General features: G+C 41.5%; 1 protein-coding gene across 5 annotated transcripts; it reads left to right on the top strand.

Annotated features, from left to right (window-relative positions):
• Window positions 1-1020: 1020 nt before the first annotated feature.
• Window positions 1021-19712, top strand: sh3tc2 (SH3 domain and tetratricopeptide repeats 2). Of its 5 annotated transcripts, none has more exons than XM_046405555.1 (22): window positions 1021-1040; window positions 6401-6499; window positions 8115-8246; window positions 8962-9089; window positions 9262-9367; window positions 9912-10055; window positions 10892-11093; window positions 11244-11317; window positions 12144-12339; window positions 12559-12695; window positions 12927-12977; window positions 13100-13404; window positions 13980-14174; window positions 14368-15228; window positions 15329-15549; window positions 15654-15820; window positions 16140-16317; window positions 16424-16574; window positions 16832-16954; window positions 17126-17276; window positions 17417-17613; window positions 18572-19712. In XM_046405555.1, exons 2-22 carry the CDS (start codon window positions 6490-6492, stop codon window positions 19361-19363), a joined length of 4521 nt encoding a protein of 1506 aa, XP_046261511.1. In that variant the 5' UTR covers window positions 1021-1040; window positions 6401-6489; the 3' UTR covers window positions 19364-19712. The 5 variants fall into 5 exon arrangements, with proteins under 5 accessions (XP_046261511.1, XP_046261508.1, XP_046261509.1 ...); XM_046405552.1 differs by lacking the exon at window positions 1021-1040 and adding an exon at window positions 1081-1633; XM_046405553.1 differs by lacking the exon at window positions 1021-1040 and adding an exon at window positions 4051-5034.
• The last annotated feature ends 1292 nt before the right edge of the window (window positions 19713-21004 follow it).

Below are 21004 nucleotides of genomic sequence, written 5' to 3'. Positions count from 1 at the left end.
TGAAGGCAGCAGGGCAGGAGGCCATCAGGTCAACACACTGTTGTCGCTGTTCGCAAAGGCACCAGTTCCCTCTAATCTGCGATAAAGGTAAACATCACTTGATATGTGTTAATACAAACCTGCACACTGCTGACATCACTCTGTGCTCTCAGATTTCTTTAAGCAAGCAAAGCAGTATAAATAAAACAATACTGAGCACAAATTCTGCACTTAATGAGCTGCTAAACTCCTGATGGAGACACTGTCATGTTTATGCTGCAGTCCTAATGCTGGACGGAGGTATTTTGCCTTTTGTTTGTCAGTCACACTCAAACCATGTGCCCACTATCTGTAGCACCGATCAGCAATATACTGCATTCTTCACTAACCCTCACAATCCTCGCCCTTTGTCCAACCACATGGCCAATGGCAACTACACACTCACACACACACACACAGTCTGCCATCCAACATGTAATGCTCGGCCGCTGTCTCCACCCAATCATGCTTATTTCTAATGTGTTGCCATTCAATACACTCACATTCCCACTCTGCCTCTCTCACACACACACATACTGCACACACACACACACTTTTGCAAACAGAGCAGAATAAATGGTCTGTGTCCTGCAGCCTTGCGTAGCCAATTGCATGCTCACATGTTCGTGCAGGGCTGATATTCTGTGGTCAGGGTGACTTTGTCATGGTTCAGTGGGGGCTAGGGATACACAATCAGTTCTATAGTTTATATTTAACTAAGCAGGCAAAAAAAGTCCCAAAGAAACCAAAGCAATATTAGTCAGGAGATTGTTGTTTCTCCTCACACAGACAGGAATGGCTCGTGAAAAGGTGTCACTGCTGAAGAGAGGTCAATTTGAATCGTCATGTAGCACATGAGGGTAAATGCTTCTCATTTGCAGGCATTACAGTAAACTCAGTGGAATGCTGGCAGTATGTGTGTGTGTGTGCCGGCATATATGTGTTTGTGTGTGTGTGAATTGATGAGCTGAGCAGGACTTTGAGGGCCCCGCACCTCTGGAATGAAGACAGTGATTTTTCAGGTATGCAATCTTGTTGTACAAACCAGCTGATTGCTTGTTCCTTTAATCTTCTGTAATCTTCTGACTGTGGGTGCGCCAAACCAAACTGGTGTGACGGGTGTTGCAGAATGAGGAAATAGACTGTGCTTATTGTACTCTTGCTAAGGTAAATGGGAAGGTGATTCGCTTAATTGCCATGTGTTTAATAGCTGTGTTCTTCAAAGCTAAACTAAAATGCAATGACCCTGGAGGGTGGAGGAGAGAAAGAGAGAAATGGGAGAAGGGGAGGCTGTGGCCTTGTCCCAGAGAAATGATGGGAGGAGTTAAAAAGAAAAACTCAGTCAGTGACATGCTGCTTGGGAAAGCCTCTGCAGTGCTCTCACTCACTTACACACTCGTACTTTCTTTTTCTGCTTCCCCTCTTCCTTCTGTGCTTTTGGAGTATGACGGATGTTTCGGCAGCTGTCATGATCTGCAGTTCACCAGCTAAATGGTGAAATCACACACAAACACACACACACACACACACACAGAGACAGATATATATAGATCTACACTTTCTGCCACGCACATGAGGAATGAATTGACAGAGGAGAGCTGGAAGCAACACAGAGGTAAGAGTTGTTTATTTCTGTTTTTAAAACAACTTACTGCTCTCTTAGTCTTACCGTAGCTTCTGTTGAGCAGGTTCAACGCTGCTGTACTTTGTACTCAGTCACATAACCATGAAGTCGTTGTCAGTCCACAGGGTGCAGAATGGACAGCAGAGCTTTAAAAGGGAATGAACTGTAATGTAGTGATTGCAGTTCCTTATTCTGTTTACTAATGACTTGATAATAAAGGTAAATGTATCCAGAGTCTCCTGAAGAGCAGAAGAAATGACTGTAATAATAATTCTCATGTGTTTGTCCTACGTCTAATGAAAGGAATAATGTCAGATTGGACATAAAACTGGTGTATTCAGTCTGACAAATTTGTATTTATACTTCCACAATGTTTCGGTGGGAGACATAGTGGGAATCTACCCTGCAGGGAGATCTGCCGCAGACACACAGGCATGTGAGGGAGCTAACAGGGTACTAGTCTAAACTTAGAGACCATAACCCCCGTCTCATATTACTGTCCGTTAACTCCTGTACCACATTTTCGAAGATCTACAAACTCACTGTACACCCATACGAACACAGCCGCAAAACACCCCAAACAACCCCTGCTTGTCATGCTTTTGAACGGAGCCAGACACTGCTGACACCATATGTTTCTTATTAGGCTGAATGCTATTGTCATGGACTGCCGAGTGTCTCAACTGCAGTCCAGGCTTTTACAGTGGTTTCAGACTGCGTGGAGACCATAAGGTCAATTATGGTATGTGGTCACTGGACTCGTCAACTCCTGTGATTACAGGCAATGTAAGCTGTGTTTGTGGCTCAACATGTTTTTAATCATATGTGTTATTTGTATGAGAATTTAATAATGCTGTCCACAGCGTGCAATCTTCAGAGGAAGAGTTTGAAACCCCAGCACCCGGGAGACAAGGGCTAAATCAACAAGTGTTCTTACTTACTGTACACAGCATCACCAGAAATCATAATACTGAACATCATTTTTGTATGTTTATATGTTGCTCTGTGTTTTGAAGTGTATGTCACTGGAGACAACTGTTTGCCCTTGTGCAGCTTTTGGTGCTAACAAAGGCCTTGCATGTGACCGCACATTTCAGCCTTGAACAGTTTGTGTTTATTAGATTAGACAGAATCTGTCACACTATAAACAAGCAGGGGAGTCTAAAGAGCTTCAGGATATGCCCTGACACGCCTTCAGCCTGTTTACAGCCTTCTGCTTCACATGATACACACACAGATTCAATCATGACCATTCAGCCACCACATAAACAAGGTGAAGAAAGTGGTCTCAGACAAAAACATCAGCCTCTTTGTTTCCAGTATGGTCAAACAGTGGAAAGATCTGGAGGCTTAGAAACTCTGAGTATTTGTTTTTTCTGAGCAGTACAGTGGCCACTTAATGTACTGTACAATGGGTATTTCCATCACCTTATCAGCTGATTTGGCCTCTTGCTGTGTGTAATTAGTCCATAGAATTCATCAGAAGAAAAGTTTTTAGAAGTTTTAAAGTTTTGTCTTGCAGAGATTCAGAAGATCCATGAGTTTATCCTATGTTGAGTAAGCATGAAAAAAGTTGACAGTGCCTCCAGTTTGAGAAAGGTGGCAGACATCGCACGCAGCTCAGCACACAGCTCCTGAGCAACACTGAGTCTGACATCGTCATAAAAATGTGATCATTAACATGTTATCTAATCCAGCGAGAAGTATGCAGTTTTACTTAAAGTACCGTCTTATTTTACAGTCAGTAATCTGTAGATGGGGTAATTAAACAATATAACATGATGGTTCAGACTGATGCATGAATAATAGCTGTATATATTTCCCCCATATTTCCCGATATATTACCCATTAGGACTGCAGCATAAACATGACAAAAAAATCAGATAGCATTGACAAAAAAAGTTCATAACTCTTCCTATACAAACTTAAACCTTAGACAAAGGATAGTGACATTATTTGCCAGGCTGAAACAGTGTTAGTCTATTTTATTCATCACATTATTATATTTTAAAATATTTCCACATTAAAGAGCTATTTTACAGTAGAATTTGAATTGCTTTGTATTGTGTTTATATATTATAATTCAATCCATCCTAATCTCAATCTCAGTCTCAACTCATTCTCTGCAACCTATAGAGAATGAAGAGATTTGCTTACTTGTTGGCTTTTACAGGTTGTTGTACATTCATGAGCACCGTCGGTTATACTTTATTAAGGCACACTGAGATCAGGAGTGCCACACCCATCACACCTTTAAAGTCAGCCACTAATGAACCCTGAGTGAACATATTGTGCTGAAAGCCTGTGAATATTCTCATTCATCCAGGTCATGGTTATCTCAAGGAAATTCAATCGAATGCAACTGGACTTATTTGTCTTATCCAAGAGGCTTCATCAGTTCATGAACTGATGAAGCCTCTAGTCTACCTCTTTCTCAGGTTGTTTCACCTGTCAGTGATTCTGACTTCTCAGGACGGCACAGTTTGTGTCACACACATCCTTCGTTCAGGGTCTACGTCACCATTAAGTCTTTGACAATCAAATCATTCATGGACCTTAAGTGACTCCAGGTCCCATATATTCTCTTCTTTGTGGTCCTGGTGTGCTTATGGCATATCATCTGTCTGTTACTCATCCAGTGGCAGAGAGCAGAGTTGTGTTGAACTGTTTGATGGATGTGGATAACGTGATCTGTGATCTATGCCACCGGCTGACTCTGACCTTCCCCCCCTTGCTGTGACCTTGTAGCCCGTCCCTATGTGGCATTGCTTTACAGTGGCTCAGCAATACCTTCTCCCAGCAACGCTCACAAACGACGCACACATTGTCTTTGTGACACACATTCTGCGCATATTTTCACTGACCCCGACGAACACAAGTACTGTAGGGGACACATAGGGAAACTGTCACTGAGGCCTGCACCCCCACACACACTCATACCAAATGCAGAGAGTGCTTTGTGCATTCACTGACTGACTGGGCAGCTACTGAGGAGAGAGAGAGAGAGGCTGGTGGGAGGAGGGAGATGGAGACAGCAAGAGACAGAAGGATTACAAAGAGAAAGAGACACAGACAGATAGAGAAGAAGAAGAAGAAGAAGAGCTACAGCTTGCAGAGGGGGAGATGAGACACTCCAGTAGTCTGTAACTGGTGGGATGACAGAGTGAACGGGGCAGGAAAGGAAATACAGACATAGGAAGGGAAACGGGGCTTGTCCAACAGAGAGGAAGAGAGCGAGTTGTTGTTTAAGAGTCTGGGAGGAACTGATGGGATGGCATTGATCTCTGGGAGCTGCTGGCTCTTGGGCCAGATGGCGTCTTGTTGCTGCAGACCCCTGCTCAACTCCGCCTGCTGTGGACCGCTCATCAAATTCTGCATCTCCTCCTTCACAGGTCTGTCCCAGCCCACTCTGTGCTGCTACTGTACCGTCATGAGTGCTACTTTCAGATAGACAGGAGCATAGGTCTATACATAACATGGGTAACACACTTAACCAAGAAGGTAAACAGAGAATGGCGTGTTTCTGTAGAGTAGCAGCATGACTGTGCTTGTGCTGACAGTCCTGTTGGTGCTAACTGTGCTCTGTGTTGTAGGAAGGAAAAGAAAGGGCTTTTGTCCTTCCTGGCCTACTGTCATGTTACATTGTATCGCTAAGTTGTGCACCCCATTGTGTTTTTGTGAATGCTTTTCATTTGGATAACAGTGTCATGTTTTTGCACTGACAAAGCATGGAAGAAAAGTAGCATTTTATTGCTACTTTTATACTTTTACTTTTGCTACAAGTTGCTACATTTTTTTGTCAATGCTATCTTATTTTTTTCGTTTTAAATGGTGTCTGACTGTGTGTCTGAAAACATGTGACTGTGCTGATACGAACGTGAAGGAGTCAGGGGAAGGGCGGCTGCATGAGCTTGGGGGTTTTTCTGATGTCAGAGCCGCTGAGTGTCCCAGCTGGGCCTGTGTGTGTTCAACATCCCTCCGAATCCAGATAACTCCTCGGACTAACCAATGACTTGAACCGGTAGACACTGCTGCACCCAACTCCCCCAGTGATATTATACCCTCCTCGACCCAACACCAATGTAAAAGCCTATTTTCAACATTTTGGAAAATGTTGAAAACTTACTTTGCTTTCTTGCCAAGATGAGAAGATTGATACCATTGGATACAGCTTGCCTGGGAACAAGGAAAAGTTAATTGATTGGCATGTTATATGTTTATTAGCTTGTTTGTTTGTTTGTTTAATCCATAGGGGAAAAAAATGAATTAGCAATCCAAGTCATTTCAATCACCTTTTTGTGTGGGCTTATTTGCCTGAACTATTTCTTGACCTGGAGTTGAACTTCGTGGAGTTGCCCCTGATTGCCTCACACCTTCCCAGCCAAGAAATAATTGGGCACATAATCCTGAAAAATGGTGAATTGTAGTTTTTAGCATAATATAACATACTTGCTTGTGTGCCTCAGAGTTGTTAGAAGGCTTATTTTTGTGTTTCAAGGCTTCATGCTAAGCTATGCTAACCAGCTGCTGGCTCCAGCTACATATTTGATATGAAGATATGGTATCAATGTTCTCATCTCACTCTTGGCAGGAAAGCGAATATGTGCATTGCTCAAAATGATGATTCCTTTAAAATGTGCTGTTTGAAAATCCTTCAGAGAAACTGATTATGAAAGTTACTGATAAGTGTGGCATAAAGGGGGGTAAATGCGTTTTGCACATTCAGGTTCAGGAACTGATTTGTTTCCTTGTTTACAGACATTTCTCCTGCTGAGCTGGATGCTCTTTGGAGGGAACCACCTTATACTCTTAGTGGAGCAAATGGACACTTCTCAGGAAATGACATCATGACTCAAGGTAAACTATTGTTCACTGAACATCTTTATCAATATGAAACCATATTATTATGAAGTCCTCTTTAAGTTTGGAGCCAAAACAACAACACGAGACTCATTTGAGTTGTGCTGCTGATTTGGGGCCACAAACTGAGGAAGTGTTTGGGACATCCTCCCTGCACAATGGAAAAAATCAGGGGAAGCCCGTCACCACTGCTGCAATAGCCAACTATTATGCATCCACCTGGCTGATATTTATAGGTTTCAAAAGTATTAGATCCTGTTCATGTGCAGAGATACAGCTAACTTACTAAGTACTCTGTGTCAATCAAGTCAGTCGATTCCCAAATAAAGGGTACTTTTTCACTTGCCATGCGGGGTACAAGGAAAAATGTGGAACAGCTCAACCATATATATATAATATATTTAAAATATATGCATATATTATATCCATAGAACTTTCTAAGGTATATGCTGACATCTTGATTAAATTGTAGCACCTAAACAAAGCAACCTAGTAAACAAGCAAGCAAAGAAGTCTAAACAGAAGATGGATAAATAAGAGAACTAAAAGTAACGGTATAAAAGATCAAATAGTTAGCTTACATTAATGGATGAATGGCTGAAATGTTTAGCTTCTGCCACGTCACATACTGCAGCATGAATGCTAACTTGCCCAAATAAACTTTCATAGACAGTTTACTTGAATGGCTCAAGACCAAAGTACCTCTCTGACAGTCTTTTACCATATGAACCCTTTTAGCCTCTTCAGGTCACCTGGCAAAGGGGCGTTAACTCTCAGAGTGCAAACTAAACACGGAAGAACAGCATTTAGCGAATGTGCACTGAAGAACTGGAACAAAGAGAAATTAGACTTGCAACAGCTCTGGCCCTTAAATCTCACTCTTAAATCCAAAACTAGAACCATCTATGACTGAACCTCAAATACTCATCATGAACCTCTTGAAATCTTACCCATTTATTTATGTCTCTGTTGACGCATTATGTAAAACATGTTGAACTACCTTTGTCCATGAAATGTGGTATAACAATACACTTACTGTAAAACGTGACTTGTGACAATATACAGAATGACACAATATCATTAATAGTATTCAACATTCCGTTTAAAATGAAATGAAATTAACAAATCTGGAATTCAACAGATGGTGTTCATGAAGGAATTAGTGGAGTTCATCTTACAGGGCTGATGGGGTGCATCAATCAAACAATAGTTGGAAGCCATTGTTAAAATTTACATGTTAGACATGTACCATATGACAACATACTAACCACAGGTGTGGTTTCTTAAAAACAGTGATTGCCATCTTGTGTCAGCTGGTAACATTTCCAGTTAAATCTCCACAACAGTCTGAGACTTACATTGTAATTGCAGCTTACTTTCAGCAGCCCTGATGACCCTTTCGATAAAATTGTTTTCATGTAAACACACACCTGTTTTTAGCACACAAAAAAAATTCAATCCTCTGGTTGGCAAACACTGGCTTAACCAACACTGGATTGGGTTTTCTGTCCTAAAAGTCATGTATGCTATCCTTTTTGGCAATGAATCAGAAAAAATGATGATTTGAACTTGATCCAGTAGCTTTTGTACTTGACTTTGCTTTGTCTTTCAGGTGCTGGTGAAGAGGAGGATGGCCCAGTGGTGGAATCAGGTGAAGGAGAGGTGGAGCCTGACAGTTACTGGAAGAAGAAAGAGGCCTTCCTCAGAGGCAGTACCGTGTCCCTGGGGGAGAAATTCTCCTCAGGTACATTTAAGGATGCTTTCAACATAGTCCATTGCTTGACTTGTAGTGTGTTTCTACAGAAGAAATCAACTTTTACATCAGCCTGTCTAAACTTGCTATCTTTGATATGCAAAAGCATTTACCGTGTATTATATTTATGCATACTGATGAAGCACATTTCCCTGTCTACTAATGTTTTACTCACTCAGCAGTCTAGCTCCATCTACCACATTCCCTCAGGTTCTTCCTCTCAAATGGATTTAAATGGCCACACTGAGAGTCCAATAAGAGGCCCTAATAGCTTTGTTATTCCTGTGAGGACACACATTGTGCTCACTGAGCATCTCGCTGAAATATGAGCTCCTGCAGAAAATCTTAATGAACTTATGAAAGTTTTGTTTCTCTCTTGCTTGTAGACAACAGACTTTGCATTTCTGTCTCAGTTTTATCATATTTTATCCTTCTTTATGCATTGACTACTGCCAGAACTATACAACAATGTACTTATGCAAATGTCATGAATTGGCCAAAGATTCTAAATACATTGGTTGTGTATACCTTTATCAGTTAATTCTGGAAGGCAGTGGATATGAAGTCTTTTCCCTTGTTCTCTTCTCTTGTGTCCTGTTAAGCTTATTTGCTTTGGATTTGTTTTTTATTGCATAGTATTTCACAAGAAGAAACAATTAAATCCAAGATTGATGAAGTGGAGTGTTCCTCTTATCTTTTCACCTAGAAATTGTGCTGTTGTTCACTGGGCGGAGGCGCTCCAGTGTGTCTCCCGACCGCGCCCTACAGGAGGCGCTACGCACCCGGCTCAGAGTGGTGGAAAGCAACAGCCAGGACGTCATCCAGCTCTTTAAAGTAAGTCACACTACACAGGAAGTACTGTGCAACTCAAACCAAGGTGCATTATAACATACAGTATAAGGAGTCCACATAATGCAATATAAAATGTTGTACTCTCTATGTATTGTGCACTTTGGGGAGATGGATAGGTGTTCTGTTGCTGACACATGAAACTTTGCTTTTGCAGGACTTGTCTGCACGTCTGGTCTCTGTCCATGCTGAGAAGGATAGCTTTGTACTCACATTCAAGACTGTGGAGGAAATCTGGAAGTTTTCGACTTATCTAGCATTAGGTAAGAAATTATGAAATATACTTCCCTATTATAAACTATAAAATATTTTACCAAAGTTTAGCAGATTGTTTTCAGCATCTGTTAATTCTAATAAGAACTTTATTTGGATTTGTGTTCTGTCTGTGCTCTTCTCACTGATTAGGATAGGTTGAACTTGTTAAAAATTTAAACCATCTGAAGACAGTGGTTGGCTTCTCTTTCTTAAAGAAACCACACAGACAGAAAAAAAGAAGAGTATTTGACTAGTAAACTCTATGAAAATACTACCTTAAGACTTTCAACTTTATTTTTTTTGCTGTTTATTTAGAGTATTTGATGTTGTGGAAACAAATCTTTGAAACCCAGCATTCAGGTGTTTTAAGGACTTCAATTTTTTTTTTGTATTTGTATTGTATTTCTGCATTTATTGTATTGCTGTCCTTCTCATTTTCATCATAGTCTCATAATAAAGTTTTCTTGTTGAGTATTCAGTGATATTAGCATATACTTGTATATTTGATATATAGTAGTATACCATATAGTAGCTGCATGTGCTCTGTCGCAGGTTATGTGGCTCGCTGCTTGGAGAATTTCCTGTGTGATCAGTCCTTCTGGTTGGACCCAGAGCTGCTCAGTGACCTAGAGATCAATGTAACTGTGGATGAGGAACATCTGGCAACCCTCTATCTGGGACTTTTACTCCAGGAGGGTCAGTAACACAGTTTTGTTCTGTTATTTTAAGAAAGTAGAAGTTTTATGATAAGTTTGATTATCTTGAATGTTGTGCAATTATAAAGTAACTGATTAGAACTTCCATTTGGTCCCTTGACTTTTAATCCATTTTTGCTGACCCCAATTAACACTATGAAAGATTAAGGAATATGCTGCCACATATGACTTTGAACAAATTATAGCAGCAGTGGTCTTTTTAATATTAGAAGAGCTTATGTGTGTCACTGTGCACAGCCAATGTCTTAAGTGTAATGGACTTTTAACTATAAGCTTGAATTGTGGTCTCATTTCTGTTAATTGCCACAGCTGCCCTTTTGTGTACTATTCAAGTCAATTGAGTTAAAACTAGACACCAATGATTTTTAGCAATTTGCTCACATTTTTTATGCATCACTAATATGCAGGTTTTCCTTTAAAGCAAAAGTATTATTCTGCTTCCAACCAGGAATATATATTGATTTCCTCAGTCCGGTCTACACAGACTTTCTCCTGAACATTTCCCTGAGGCCAAAAGCTTCACAGAAATGTATAATAGGACTGCAGTGCTGGCAAATAGTGATGAGAATTACATTAACTTAATAAGAGGGATATAAAACATCCATCACTTGCTGGTGACTGAATGAGGGCGCACTCGCTGAAGAACTTTTGCTGATCTTTAACTAAAGTGTGGTGACTTTTATCAACACAAAATAGCTGACTGAAAACATTTTGCATGTCTGGATCCACACATGCAGTTTTTGTACTGTCGGTACATGTTCGTGTGGGGGTTTCTCGAGCTCTAATCTATCCACTAATCAATCAGTCTCTCTGCAGGATCCTTCTTTGCTAAGGCACTATGCACAAGACGTGAGCAGGATGAGGAAGACGAGGAACAGCTTTCATTCAAGAGGAATGACTTGCTGATGGTCCGGGACACGGGACAGGGAGACATGTGGGAGGGCACCATGCTTGCCACAGGAAACCATGGCCTGGTGCCAGTCAACGCCATGCAACCACTGCCTTACCCCTTCTATCAGTGAGTCCTTGATTCATACTGTAAGCAGCGATATGATTAACATGTTTGCTTGTCAGAGAATGTGGCTGAATGAACAGAATAGCACTACTGTGAACTTTGAAACGTTTAAGTGGGCATGGTTTTGTGAAACTATACTTCCTTATTGGTCAGGTGGTTCCTGAGGAGGTACCCAGGCAATACTGGATGCTCACCAATAGAAAAGGAAGCATTTGAACATTCTATCGGTAAAGATACTCTGCATTTAATACACGTCTACACATACAACACACTGTTTTGTATACTCGTATAGAGAAAGCTGTAGTCTGACATAGATGCTTAAAACCATGTCTCCTGATCTGACCATGGGACGCTGAGACCAAGTGGCTTAAAACCCGTTCCATCAGAATGAAAGTTTCTATATTCATATAAAAAGTCACCCTCATAGATAAAGGAAATATTTTACTATCATTTATTATACTGGTATTTTATACAGTAAATTAAAATGTGAATGTGTTATTGTGAAATGAGCCACTCATATCAAGCGGTGTGCTTTATGGACATTTACTATCTGTTGGACACAGTGGAGCATTTAGCAGTTTGAAAGCAAGATATTTTGTTGAAGGATTTTTCAGAAAGTCCATACCGGACTCGGTGGACGAAAACACAACTCCAAATGAATGCTAATGTTGCTCAGTGTCTGTCAAATGTCAGCTGTAATGTACATGACATTTCGCTACTTATCCAAAGACAGACGCATTCATGTTTGGTTTTTATGATTCTGCATGTGACACACATATGTTGAATATGTCAATATGTCATATTGACATATTTCAGTTCCTGGTTTTATGTTATGTGAGGTCAAGTAAAAATCCCTCACAAAACTGTGGAAATAAATTGTGACTAAGTAGGCTTAATGTCTTGAGTTGTTTACACTAGTAACTCAAACCTGTTTGCACTTAAAGCATTTAAACTTCATTCATATGTTGTCATTTTCTAGATAAGACAACATTCTTACATACCTACTTCAATATTCTCATGCCTTTTGCTTGTCCTCCTCATCAAACACCTCAGTGACAGGTTCCTGTGTAGCAGTGGTTGACTACAGTCCCATGGGTCCAGATGAGCTTCAGCTAAGTCAAGGTGACGTTGTGGAGATCCGGGGTCTACTGGTCCGAGGCTTGGGCGTGTTTGTAGGAATACACACTTCCACGGGTCACATTGGTTTTGTACACAAGGCTCATGTAAAGCCTCTGGACACCAAACCCCTGTAAGAATTTTCTTTTTTTTGTTGTTGTTGTACATGCATGGTGTGGCTTGAACTTTCTGGCTTGATGATGTTGTGTGTCATTTCAGCTTCAGTTTCCTCTTACTTATAGTGTTGTGCTACTCTCTTATGAAATCCTATATAGTGTATCTGCAGACTGGACAGGGTGGATGGGGTGAGGACAGCAAATGGGATAATGCTGCCTTTGTTTCCCTTGTGCAGAGATGGACAATTGGTCTTTCTGACTGATGAGGAGAGGGCCAGCCTTGCTCAGGTTAACCCATGTAGCTCTGAGCCAAGTGATAGCGGCCTGCTGGACAGACTCTTCTCATCTGACGTCAGCTCTGTGTACAGACTAGGTGAAGGAACAACTGTCTGATCAGGAGTTATTGTGCTTTTAACTGGGCTGGGGGAAGGGAAGGATTTCACCACTGAGTCATAATTTATATGTAGGTCATGTTTTGACTTACACTTCCTGCTTGTTTGCTAAACACTGGAGCTGTTAGTGTTTCCTTCTGGGAAAATGTTTCCATCCTTATCCCAAGCTGAACAAAATGATGCTTAAAATGATTTATCCTCTGTGTTTCTAGATAGACTGGATGAGATTGACTTCATGTATATCAGGAATAGGCCAAAACATGGTAATGATTTTCACTTTATTAAGGAAAACAGCTGTTTATGAGCCAAGTGCATTTAAATTGCTTTAAAATTTCAATGCACAAACCAACCTCTCTGCTACACACTGTATCTGTCTTTTTCCTAGATCATAATATATCATCAAGCACCCGTCAGAGCCTCATGTCAGAGAGAAGTGGAGGGACACCCCCGTACCACTCCTCTCCTCGCTCCTCTCTCACTCACTCCCATCCTCGTCTGTCACTCTATCACTCCCACAATCCTTTGCCACAGGAAGGGGAGCGCATGTCCTTCAGCCTGGATGATACATTCAGGGAACTGGATGAGTTCCAGGAAGACCCACCTCTCTTCTTGGAGGAGAACTGCTGGGAGGGAGAGGACTCTGAGCACAGTGGGCCCACACTGACACTGCTCAACCATGAATGCTTCCAGGTCAACTCCGCTGATTTATTTATTCATTACAAGGCCAAGCACAGAAGCATAGCAACAAATTATAGCCTTTGGACTTTTTTTTTGTGTGTGTGTTTCTTTTCTTCTTGTTGTTATATATTATATATCTATGGCAGCTAGTAGATCAAAAACAAGTGTAACAAATATAATGTGGTCATTTTAAGTCAGACAATTTAGCTGCTATTTTGAGTTTGGTCAGAAAAAAGCAGGTTTCACTCACATTGCTTTCATCGCCACCATATATGAAATGGCAGATCTTTGTCGTGCCTTTACTATATTATGACTTATCAAAATGATTCAGTAAATGTAAGTTGATTTGGCAGTGCAAAGACATTAAATTACAAAGTGGGCTATATCAGTGCATTGTCTTAACAGATTGTGATCAAAATTTTCCAGCAGAAAACCAAACAAAAGCAAATCTAGTTGAATTAATCAAATAAAAGTGAGAAAGCGTGCTGGGAAAGACACAGTGGCGACTATTCAAAAAGATTTTTTGCACTGTACCAGCCTGTCAAGACACACTTTTTGATTATTTTGTTTGCTGTTTTTTTTTCCAGGAGGAGTTCCTGCCTCTGTACGACCTGCAGTATTCCTTCCTGTGGGTGACCTTCAGTGGTAAGACTGAAGACGAGCTATCAGGGCATCTAGAAAGCGTGAGGGAGGGCGCCAAGAGGATGCACATGCACTGGGCACATCGACGGGCATGCTTCCTTCTGGGAAGACTCTGTGCCAGGAAGCTGAAGTTCTCTCAGGTTAATTTCCAGCATTAATACGTGTGTTGTGTAAATGTTAACATGGTAAAGAAAGTGACTTGGCATCATACCACAATACACAAAACAGTGTCATTCATAATTCTACTGTCATTCTACTTGCGGAGGAGTTGTCACTGCAGACGACATCTGTTTGAGATCAGCTCCTACAGTAACTGTTTCCTCCTCTCTTCAGGCTCGAGTGTACTACGAGGAGGCTCTCAGTGTTCGCGTGGACAATTTTGCTGACACGCCACTCTTCGTTGCTCTGTTCACAAACCTCACTGCTGTCTACCTGAAACAGCGTATGACAGACAAACTACCCCAGACTCTTGAGAAGGCCAGCGCTTTGCTCCTCTGTCTCCCCTGCCACACTTTCACCTCCACAGATGAGATTGAAGTGCTGAAGCTGCTCCTGAGAAGATCAGTGGTAATGGGGGAAAAACACCTGGAGGCTCGCATCTGCTATCTCATCTCCAGTCTCTTCCTACATCTCAGGAAGACTGATGATGCCCTTCCCTTTGTTGAGCGACTCCAGTTTCTCTCAGGGACTCTCTCTGCCGCTGAGGGGGGACCTATTGTTCCTGTGGACCTCAACTGGCTCTTGAGCTGGCTCTATCATCGTAAATACATGCCTTATTTGGCACTGGCCTCTCTGAGCCTGGACTCAAGACAAGACCACTCCCTTCGCGATGCATTCCAGAGGATCGGGTTGTTTGTCAAAAACTCTGTTCGCCTCAACCCGTGCTGGAAGGACGGAACCTCCCTGCTCCCTGCCCAGATTGTCATTTACCTACAACAGGCCCTCGCTATAGCTGAGCAAGTGGAGGACATGAAGACCCAGAGGGACCTATGTCAGGGCTTGGCCTCAATCTACCAGCAGTATGAAGCTCTAGATAAAGCAGTGCAATGTGCTCAACAAGCTGTGGAGACAGGAGCCCACATCAACGAGGAGGAGAGTTTTGAGGCTTCTGTGCTGCTCGGGTGGCTGCTGGTGTTGACAGGCCAAGCTGAGAAGGCTCAGAGTGTCCTACAGCCACTGCTCACATCACTTCAGGTACAGCGAATAATGCTGTTCACCTGGATATGTGCACTACCAGTTCTTCTGTATCAATTTCATGTACAATCTTTGCCTCTGTGTGTACATCACTCTCCAGGGCACTGACAGCCCCACGCAGAGAGGAGTGATCCACAACCTCTTAGCTTTGTGTCTGAGGCGGCAGGGTCACATCCGAGAGGCAGGCTGGCATCTCCACTCTGCTTTAGTAATCTCCAGAGAAAGTGGAAACCAGAGGAACCAGGCTCTGGCACTGGCCAACCTGGGTTGCCTGGCACTGGATGTGGGGGCATCTTTGGTGGCAGAACGCTTCCTGGTCAGGTCTGTCTTACTGTTTAAAGTTTTGCTCAAGGAAACTCCACTAGCTCAATATATAGAAAGAGTTTACAATGAGTCACTTATTGTGATCCTAATTCTGTCACCAGATCCCTGCATCTTTTTCTGGAGCTCTGGGACAGTCCCACAGATGAGGAGCATGTTCAGACCTACCTCTGGCTGGGGCGGAGCTACAAAGACAGAGGGAGGAGACATGACATCAGGGCCTGTTATGAAATGGGGCTGCTTATTGCTCTTCATGCTAGAAACTTATACAGTAAGCACAAGTTAACAGATTAAAATAATATCTTGACATTTTGGGGAAATACCCTTATTTGCTTTCTTACCAAAATATTGACTTTCATGTATACCACCAGCAGCCAGTTATCTTAGATTAGCTCAAAGACCGGAAACAAGAAAAACAGCTGACTCTGTGAGATGGTAAAAAAAGTATGTCCATACAAAAACCAGTAGGTCCAGTATGTAGGATTTAGGATTCTTGTGCATTTTTGTTACCTCAAACTACCTGGGGGGGGGCATCACAGTGTATTTAGTCACAGGGTATAAGGTAACATATTTGCTGTATTTTCTAAAAGGTCAGATGGTCGTGGCCAAGGCACTGAGTCGTCTGTATGCTGACATGCTACTGTATGGCCAGAGTATCGTCTACAATGAGCACTGTGTATCGGTATCCAGAGAGCTGAAGGACAAGAGGCTGGAAGGAGAGCATCTGGAAATCCTCAGCAGTCTCTACCTCTCACTCAACACTGAAAGGTGCCTCTTCCCACTCCTCTTCTCTATCGAGCTTTTCCACGATATCTTGGTTTGTTAGTTTGTTTGTAAAATCAAAGCATTCTTAATTCTGTGTTTTGTATTGCAGATCATCTCGTAAATCTCTGGATTACACCAAGCAGAGCCTGAGGATTTCCATTGATTTGGGCAAGAGAGAGGAAGAGTCAGAAACATGGCTACAGGTGGGACGCATCTATTACCTCATTCATGAGGATGAGCTGGCTGACATGTACCTGCAGGTGAGGAGGAGGGGACGTATGACAGTGTTTACATGTTGTGAACAGCTTGCAGTCTGTGTTTATTTTCTTTTAATTCTCATTTTTCTGACATGTGCTCCTCCACAAATCCAATGATCACTGAAAACAGGCACCCAGTTTCACTTTTTATCAGCTCATTTATCTGCAAATTGTTTAACCCCCCCCCCCCCCCTCAAAAAAAATCACTGGCCTTCCCTTACAATCACAAACATTGACTCACATTGTGTTTTGATTGATAGGCAGCAGTGAAAATAGCCCTGAGGATGAATGATCCTCACTTTGCCATGAGCATCTATGAGGAGGCAGGGGACGTCTACTTCAAAGGCCACCACAACCAGATGGCATCGCTGCCTTTCTACAGGGTAAGAGGACACAAAATACGACACATATGAAGTACTTCGTCTGTCTCCAAGTTTCGATGTCATGATGCAGTATTTTCCATCCTAAACAGTGGTTTTCTTTTGATTCCATTAAAATGTATGGTTTGGCACTACTGCACTCATTAAAATTGAATTATTCATACTTGGTTACAGGATGGCAGTCTACCATTTGCACGCAGCATCAAGGACATCCATTCAGAGTTCCGTTTGTTGAGTAAACTGACTGAGCTGTTAATGAACCAGGGAGAGCAGGAAGAGGCTCTGCAGTATGCAACGCTGGCTGTTCAGATTGCTGGAGAAACAGGTACTAGCATGGCCTAGAGTAGAATCAGTGCCTTGACTGTTAATAAACTTTTAATGATTAGGCAAAGGCAGCTGCAGTAACCATAATGTAGCTGGTTTAGATGTAATTTGTCAGTGGAGACCATTGTTGTTTTCCCTCAGGTGTGCATGCAAATGAGAGAACAGCCTACCACCGACTGGCTACAATCTACTACAACCTGCAGCAGTATGAGATGGCAGAAAACTACTACCTCAAGTCCCTGGCCCTCTGTCCACCCATAATGCAGCACCCTATGGAAGCTCGCTACTACACTAAGGTCTACTGCAGACTGGGCAATCTCACGCTACACAAGCTAAAGGTAGACAAATGTACTGCAGTGTTCTGCGAGCAGAGAGAACATACATGCATGTTCCTTAAATTAACATTCTGTTGGACTTCTCCTCCACCAAATTTAAAAACACAAGCTTTATACCTGCAATAACCTCCAGATTAATGGACAGGAAATCAACCATTTTAAAATATATGGGCAAACTTGAGAAAACAACAATATCTTATTTATCTTGGAAATTAACATTTTGTGACAGGGTGTCATGGTGGCCTCAGGGTTTAAGGCGGCGACCCTGAGCCAAGCTCATGGTCCTCAGTGACCTGATTTCAGCCAAGTTGAAATCCTTAGCTGCATATCATTTGACAGTTCTGCTCATTTCCAGGAAGTGAGGGAAGAGAGAACTGAATGAAAGCACCCAAAAAGGAAAAAAATGGACAGAAAAAATGCTTTTTGACGCTGATTCTCTGTTAGTAATTTGTGGAATTTAAAAAAAAAACAGCCTTACCTTTTTAATTATGCTCAAATATGAAACACAAAAATAAAAAATGATTAGATTATTTCAAGTAAAAGTTCTCATTCACACTTCAAGTGTTTAGAAAAATACACAACAATGTTAAATGATAAAGATAATCAACCTTTAATAAATATCTTAGCTTCAGTTTCTAAAATCTAATTCTTTTTAAACAATATCTGCTTCTTTCCCTTGCTGATGAATGCATGAATTTCCTGTCAAAATGTCCTCAAAATATTTCAAAATAAGACCATTAATGGAAAACATTAACCTAGATTTTCCTCTTGCTACAAGTGTGTTTGGCACATTTTTGCCCATTAAAAAAAAATGATGGCAGAGAAACAATAACATTGACTTCACCTTCATCTAGTGTCCAATAAACGGTGGAGATCAAAAGTCTAACCTTCAAATGGGAAGATCATGTGTTTGATTTAGACAACACCAGGTTCTGACGTCTGCTCTGTTCACCCTCTCCAGGATGCTTTTGATGCAGTGGGCTACTTCCAGTTAGCTCTGGCAGCAGCCCTGGAGGACAGAGCTAACCCCGAGGCTCTGTATGTGGTGTACATGAAGCTGGCTGAGATTCATGGCAACCACATGCCTGATGCTCAGCTGTGCCAAGTTTACAGAGATGGAGCCCAGAGTCTGAAGAGAGTTCTGGCCGGAGAGGAAAACATGGAAGATGCAGACACAGAGCCTGGTCACCAGAGGGAAAAGGACTTTGATGCTGATGTCAAAAGTACAGACAGTGCTGGCATTTTCACTTCTATGCCTGAGAATGAGAAATGTAAGAACATCTCATGTCCAAGAACTTGTCTAATGCATGGAGACACAGAGGATGCTTGCACAGACACTATTAGTGGAGATACCAGTAGAAAAGAAGATCACAGCTTTAATCTTCCACACACAGATAGTCCTTTTCTGGATGCCTCCGGGTCTGAGACGGAGACCATCACCAGTCAGTCAAACAGTGACAGTGTTTTTACTGAGTCCTTTGATATAGCAAAGGAGCAGATCTCAGACACAAGCGTCTCCACTGACACTTTGCAGACCCACCACAATCAAACACATGGGAAAGACTCAGACTCTGACACTGCCAACAGCCTGACCAGTCACACAGCTCAAAACTCAGATTCTGATATACAGGATGAACGAGACACCCTCACTAAAGAAACAGACGCTCAAGAAGATCCTATGCAAAATTATGTCAGTCAGTCTGTTGCTGACAAAACAGAAACTGTCGGTATGAACAGCGACACAAAGCTCTAAGAGTGGACGACATTTGTGACCATGCAGAGACAGACAAATCTGGCGACACACACAAACTGGAAACACATGGATTTAGATGATATCTATATCTGATCTCTCATGTTCTTCATGTTCTTCCTTTGTCTGGTCTCTGTCCTCTTGACCAACAAACTAACTCCAACGTTCCAGCCACACGGCAGTTATTGTAGGATGCCTCATAGTGTTTCAGAGCTTTAAAGCATGTGCCTTCTGACATGCATAATATATTCTATTGTTACTAGAATGCATTGGAGTTGTAATTTATGTTTGTTTTCTAAATGTGTTTTAGTATCTCTGGAAGATATGACTCAAACATAAAGAGTGTTATTTTGTTTGCTGAGCGTTTATTGTGCTTGTTTTCTGGCAATTCAAATACAGAAGGAATATGCTGCAAAGTACAACGACACTGGATATAACTACCAGAACATACAGTGAATCTGAAAAAAAAAGAAAAAAAAAACTTTTGAAGGAGAAAACAGTAAACACAGCAACAAATACAACAAACACACAATCACACACTGTCATATAAATCTCTTTATGTAAAGCAGATTAATGAAAAGACCGACTCTCAGCCTTTTAAATCTTTGAAAACAATTCATTAATTAATTATTATTTTAAAAGAAGCTCAGTACAGTTGGTCATGGTAGTTTATAGCAACTTAATCAAACAGGAGAAAATAGTTTATTTTTTGGCGATTATGTCTTTTTAGATACGTTTAAACACATTTGATGAGCCAGTGTACAGCAGCAAGACAGAGTTTCGGACTCTAAATTAACCATTGATAAAGGATTATGTGCCACCCAGTACACAACAATGGACCTCTATTGCACAGAGGAATAAAATATATCATGTTTGGGTACATCAACAATACATGAACAATACAAGATCAGTTTAGTGTTGGTTTTGGTATTTTAGTTACTAATAGGATGGGTTAGTCAAGATTGTTAGTTTAATCCTGAATTGATAGACTATACCCCCATAAAAGCCAACTCTTTCATTGTACAAGGTGAAATGTGAATTGTGCATTCACAGAGGACTATTTTCTGTCACCCTTTAATTTACATTTGGTGCTTTAGAGAGTACATTTGGCATCATATGAGGCATGTGCATGTTCCTCAAAATAAACTACAATGTCCGTGTTCATCATATCTAACAAAAACAAACAAACCAAAAAACACGCTTACAAATGTCACATTACAGCCCCACCATCAAGGCAATGATGGCATCATTAACAGCAAGTGGAAATAATTTCACACAGTTTCTTCACACAGTACATGCTAAGCGTAACATTTCTCTTCTCTTTATCTGTTTCTGTCATGTGCAACTCTAGCATTGATTCTATTGACATTCTTTTGTGGTTTGTGTGTGTGTGTGTGTTTGTTGCTTTTTGTTGCTTTACTCCTCGAAGCTACCAAAGAGAAAAGAAGCTGCAAATTTGTTTGGACAATAATGTCATGACTCAAAAGCGCCACAAGAGTGAGCTATCATGTTGATTTTGCGCTTTCCTGCAAAAGCCATCATGGTGATGTTGTTCCTCAGTTTAGCCACAGGTCGGCAGTGGAAGACAATTCCTGTGAAAGACGATGCATGTGTTGCATTTGCTGCTACGGTCATTTTTAGTAC

Source organism: Scatophagus argus, chromosome 12 (assembly GCF_020382885.2).
Source record: "Scatophagus argus isolate fScaArg1 chromosome 12, fScaArg1.pri, whole genome shotgun sequence".
Taxonomy (NCBI): domain Eukaryota; kingdom Metazoa; phylum Chordata; class Actinopteri; family Scatophagidae; genus Scatophagus; species Scatophagus argus.
Note: the sequence above shows the minus strand (reverse complement) of the source record. Positions and strands in the feature narration are given on the sequence as shown.

Excerpts from the sequence above, each read along its gene's own strand:
- sh3tc2 (XM_046405552.1), top strand. The coding sequence starts at position 1,510 with ATGGTGAAATCACACACAAACACACACACACACACACACACAGAGACA. Across the intron at positions 9,368-9,911 it reads TTCGACTTATCTAGCATTAG|GTTATGTGGCTCGCTGCTTG; the intron begins GTAAGAAATTAT and ends GCTCTGTCGCAG. Across the intron at positions 15,550-15,653 it reads GCAGAACGCTTCCTGGTCAG|ATCCCTGCATCTTTTTCTGG; the intron begins GTCTGTCTTACT and ends TTCTGTCACCAG.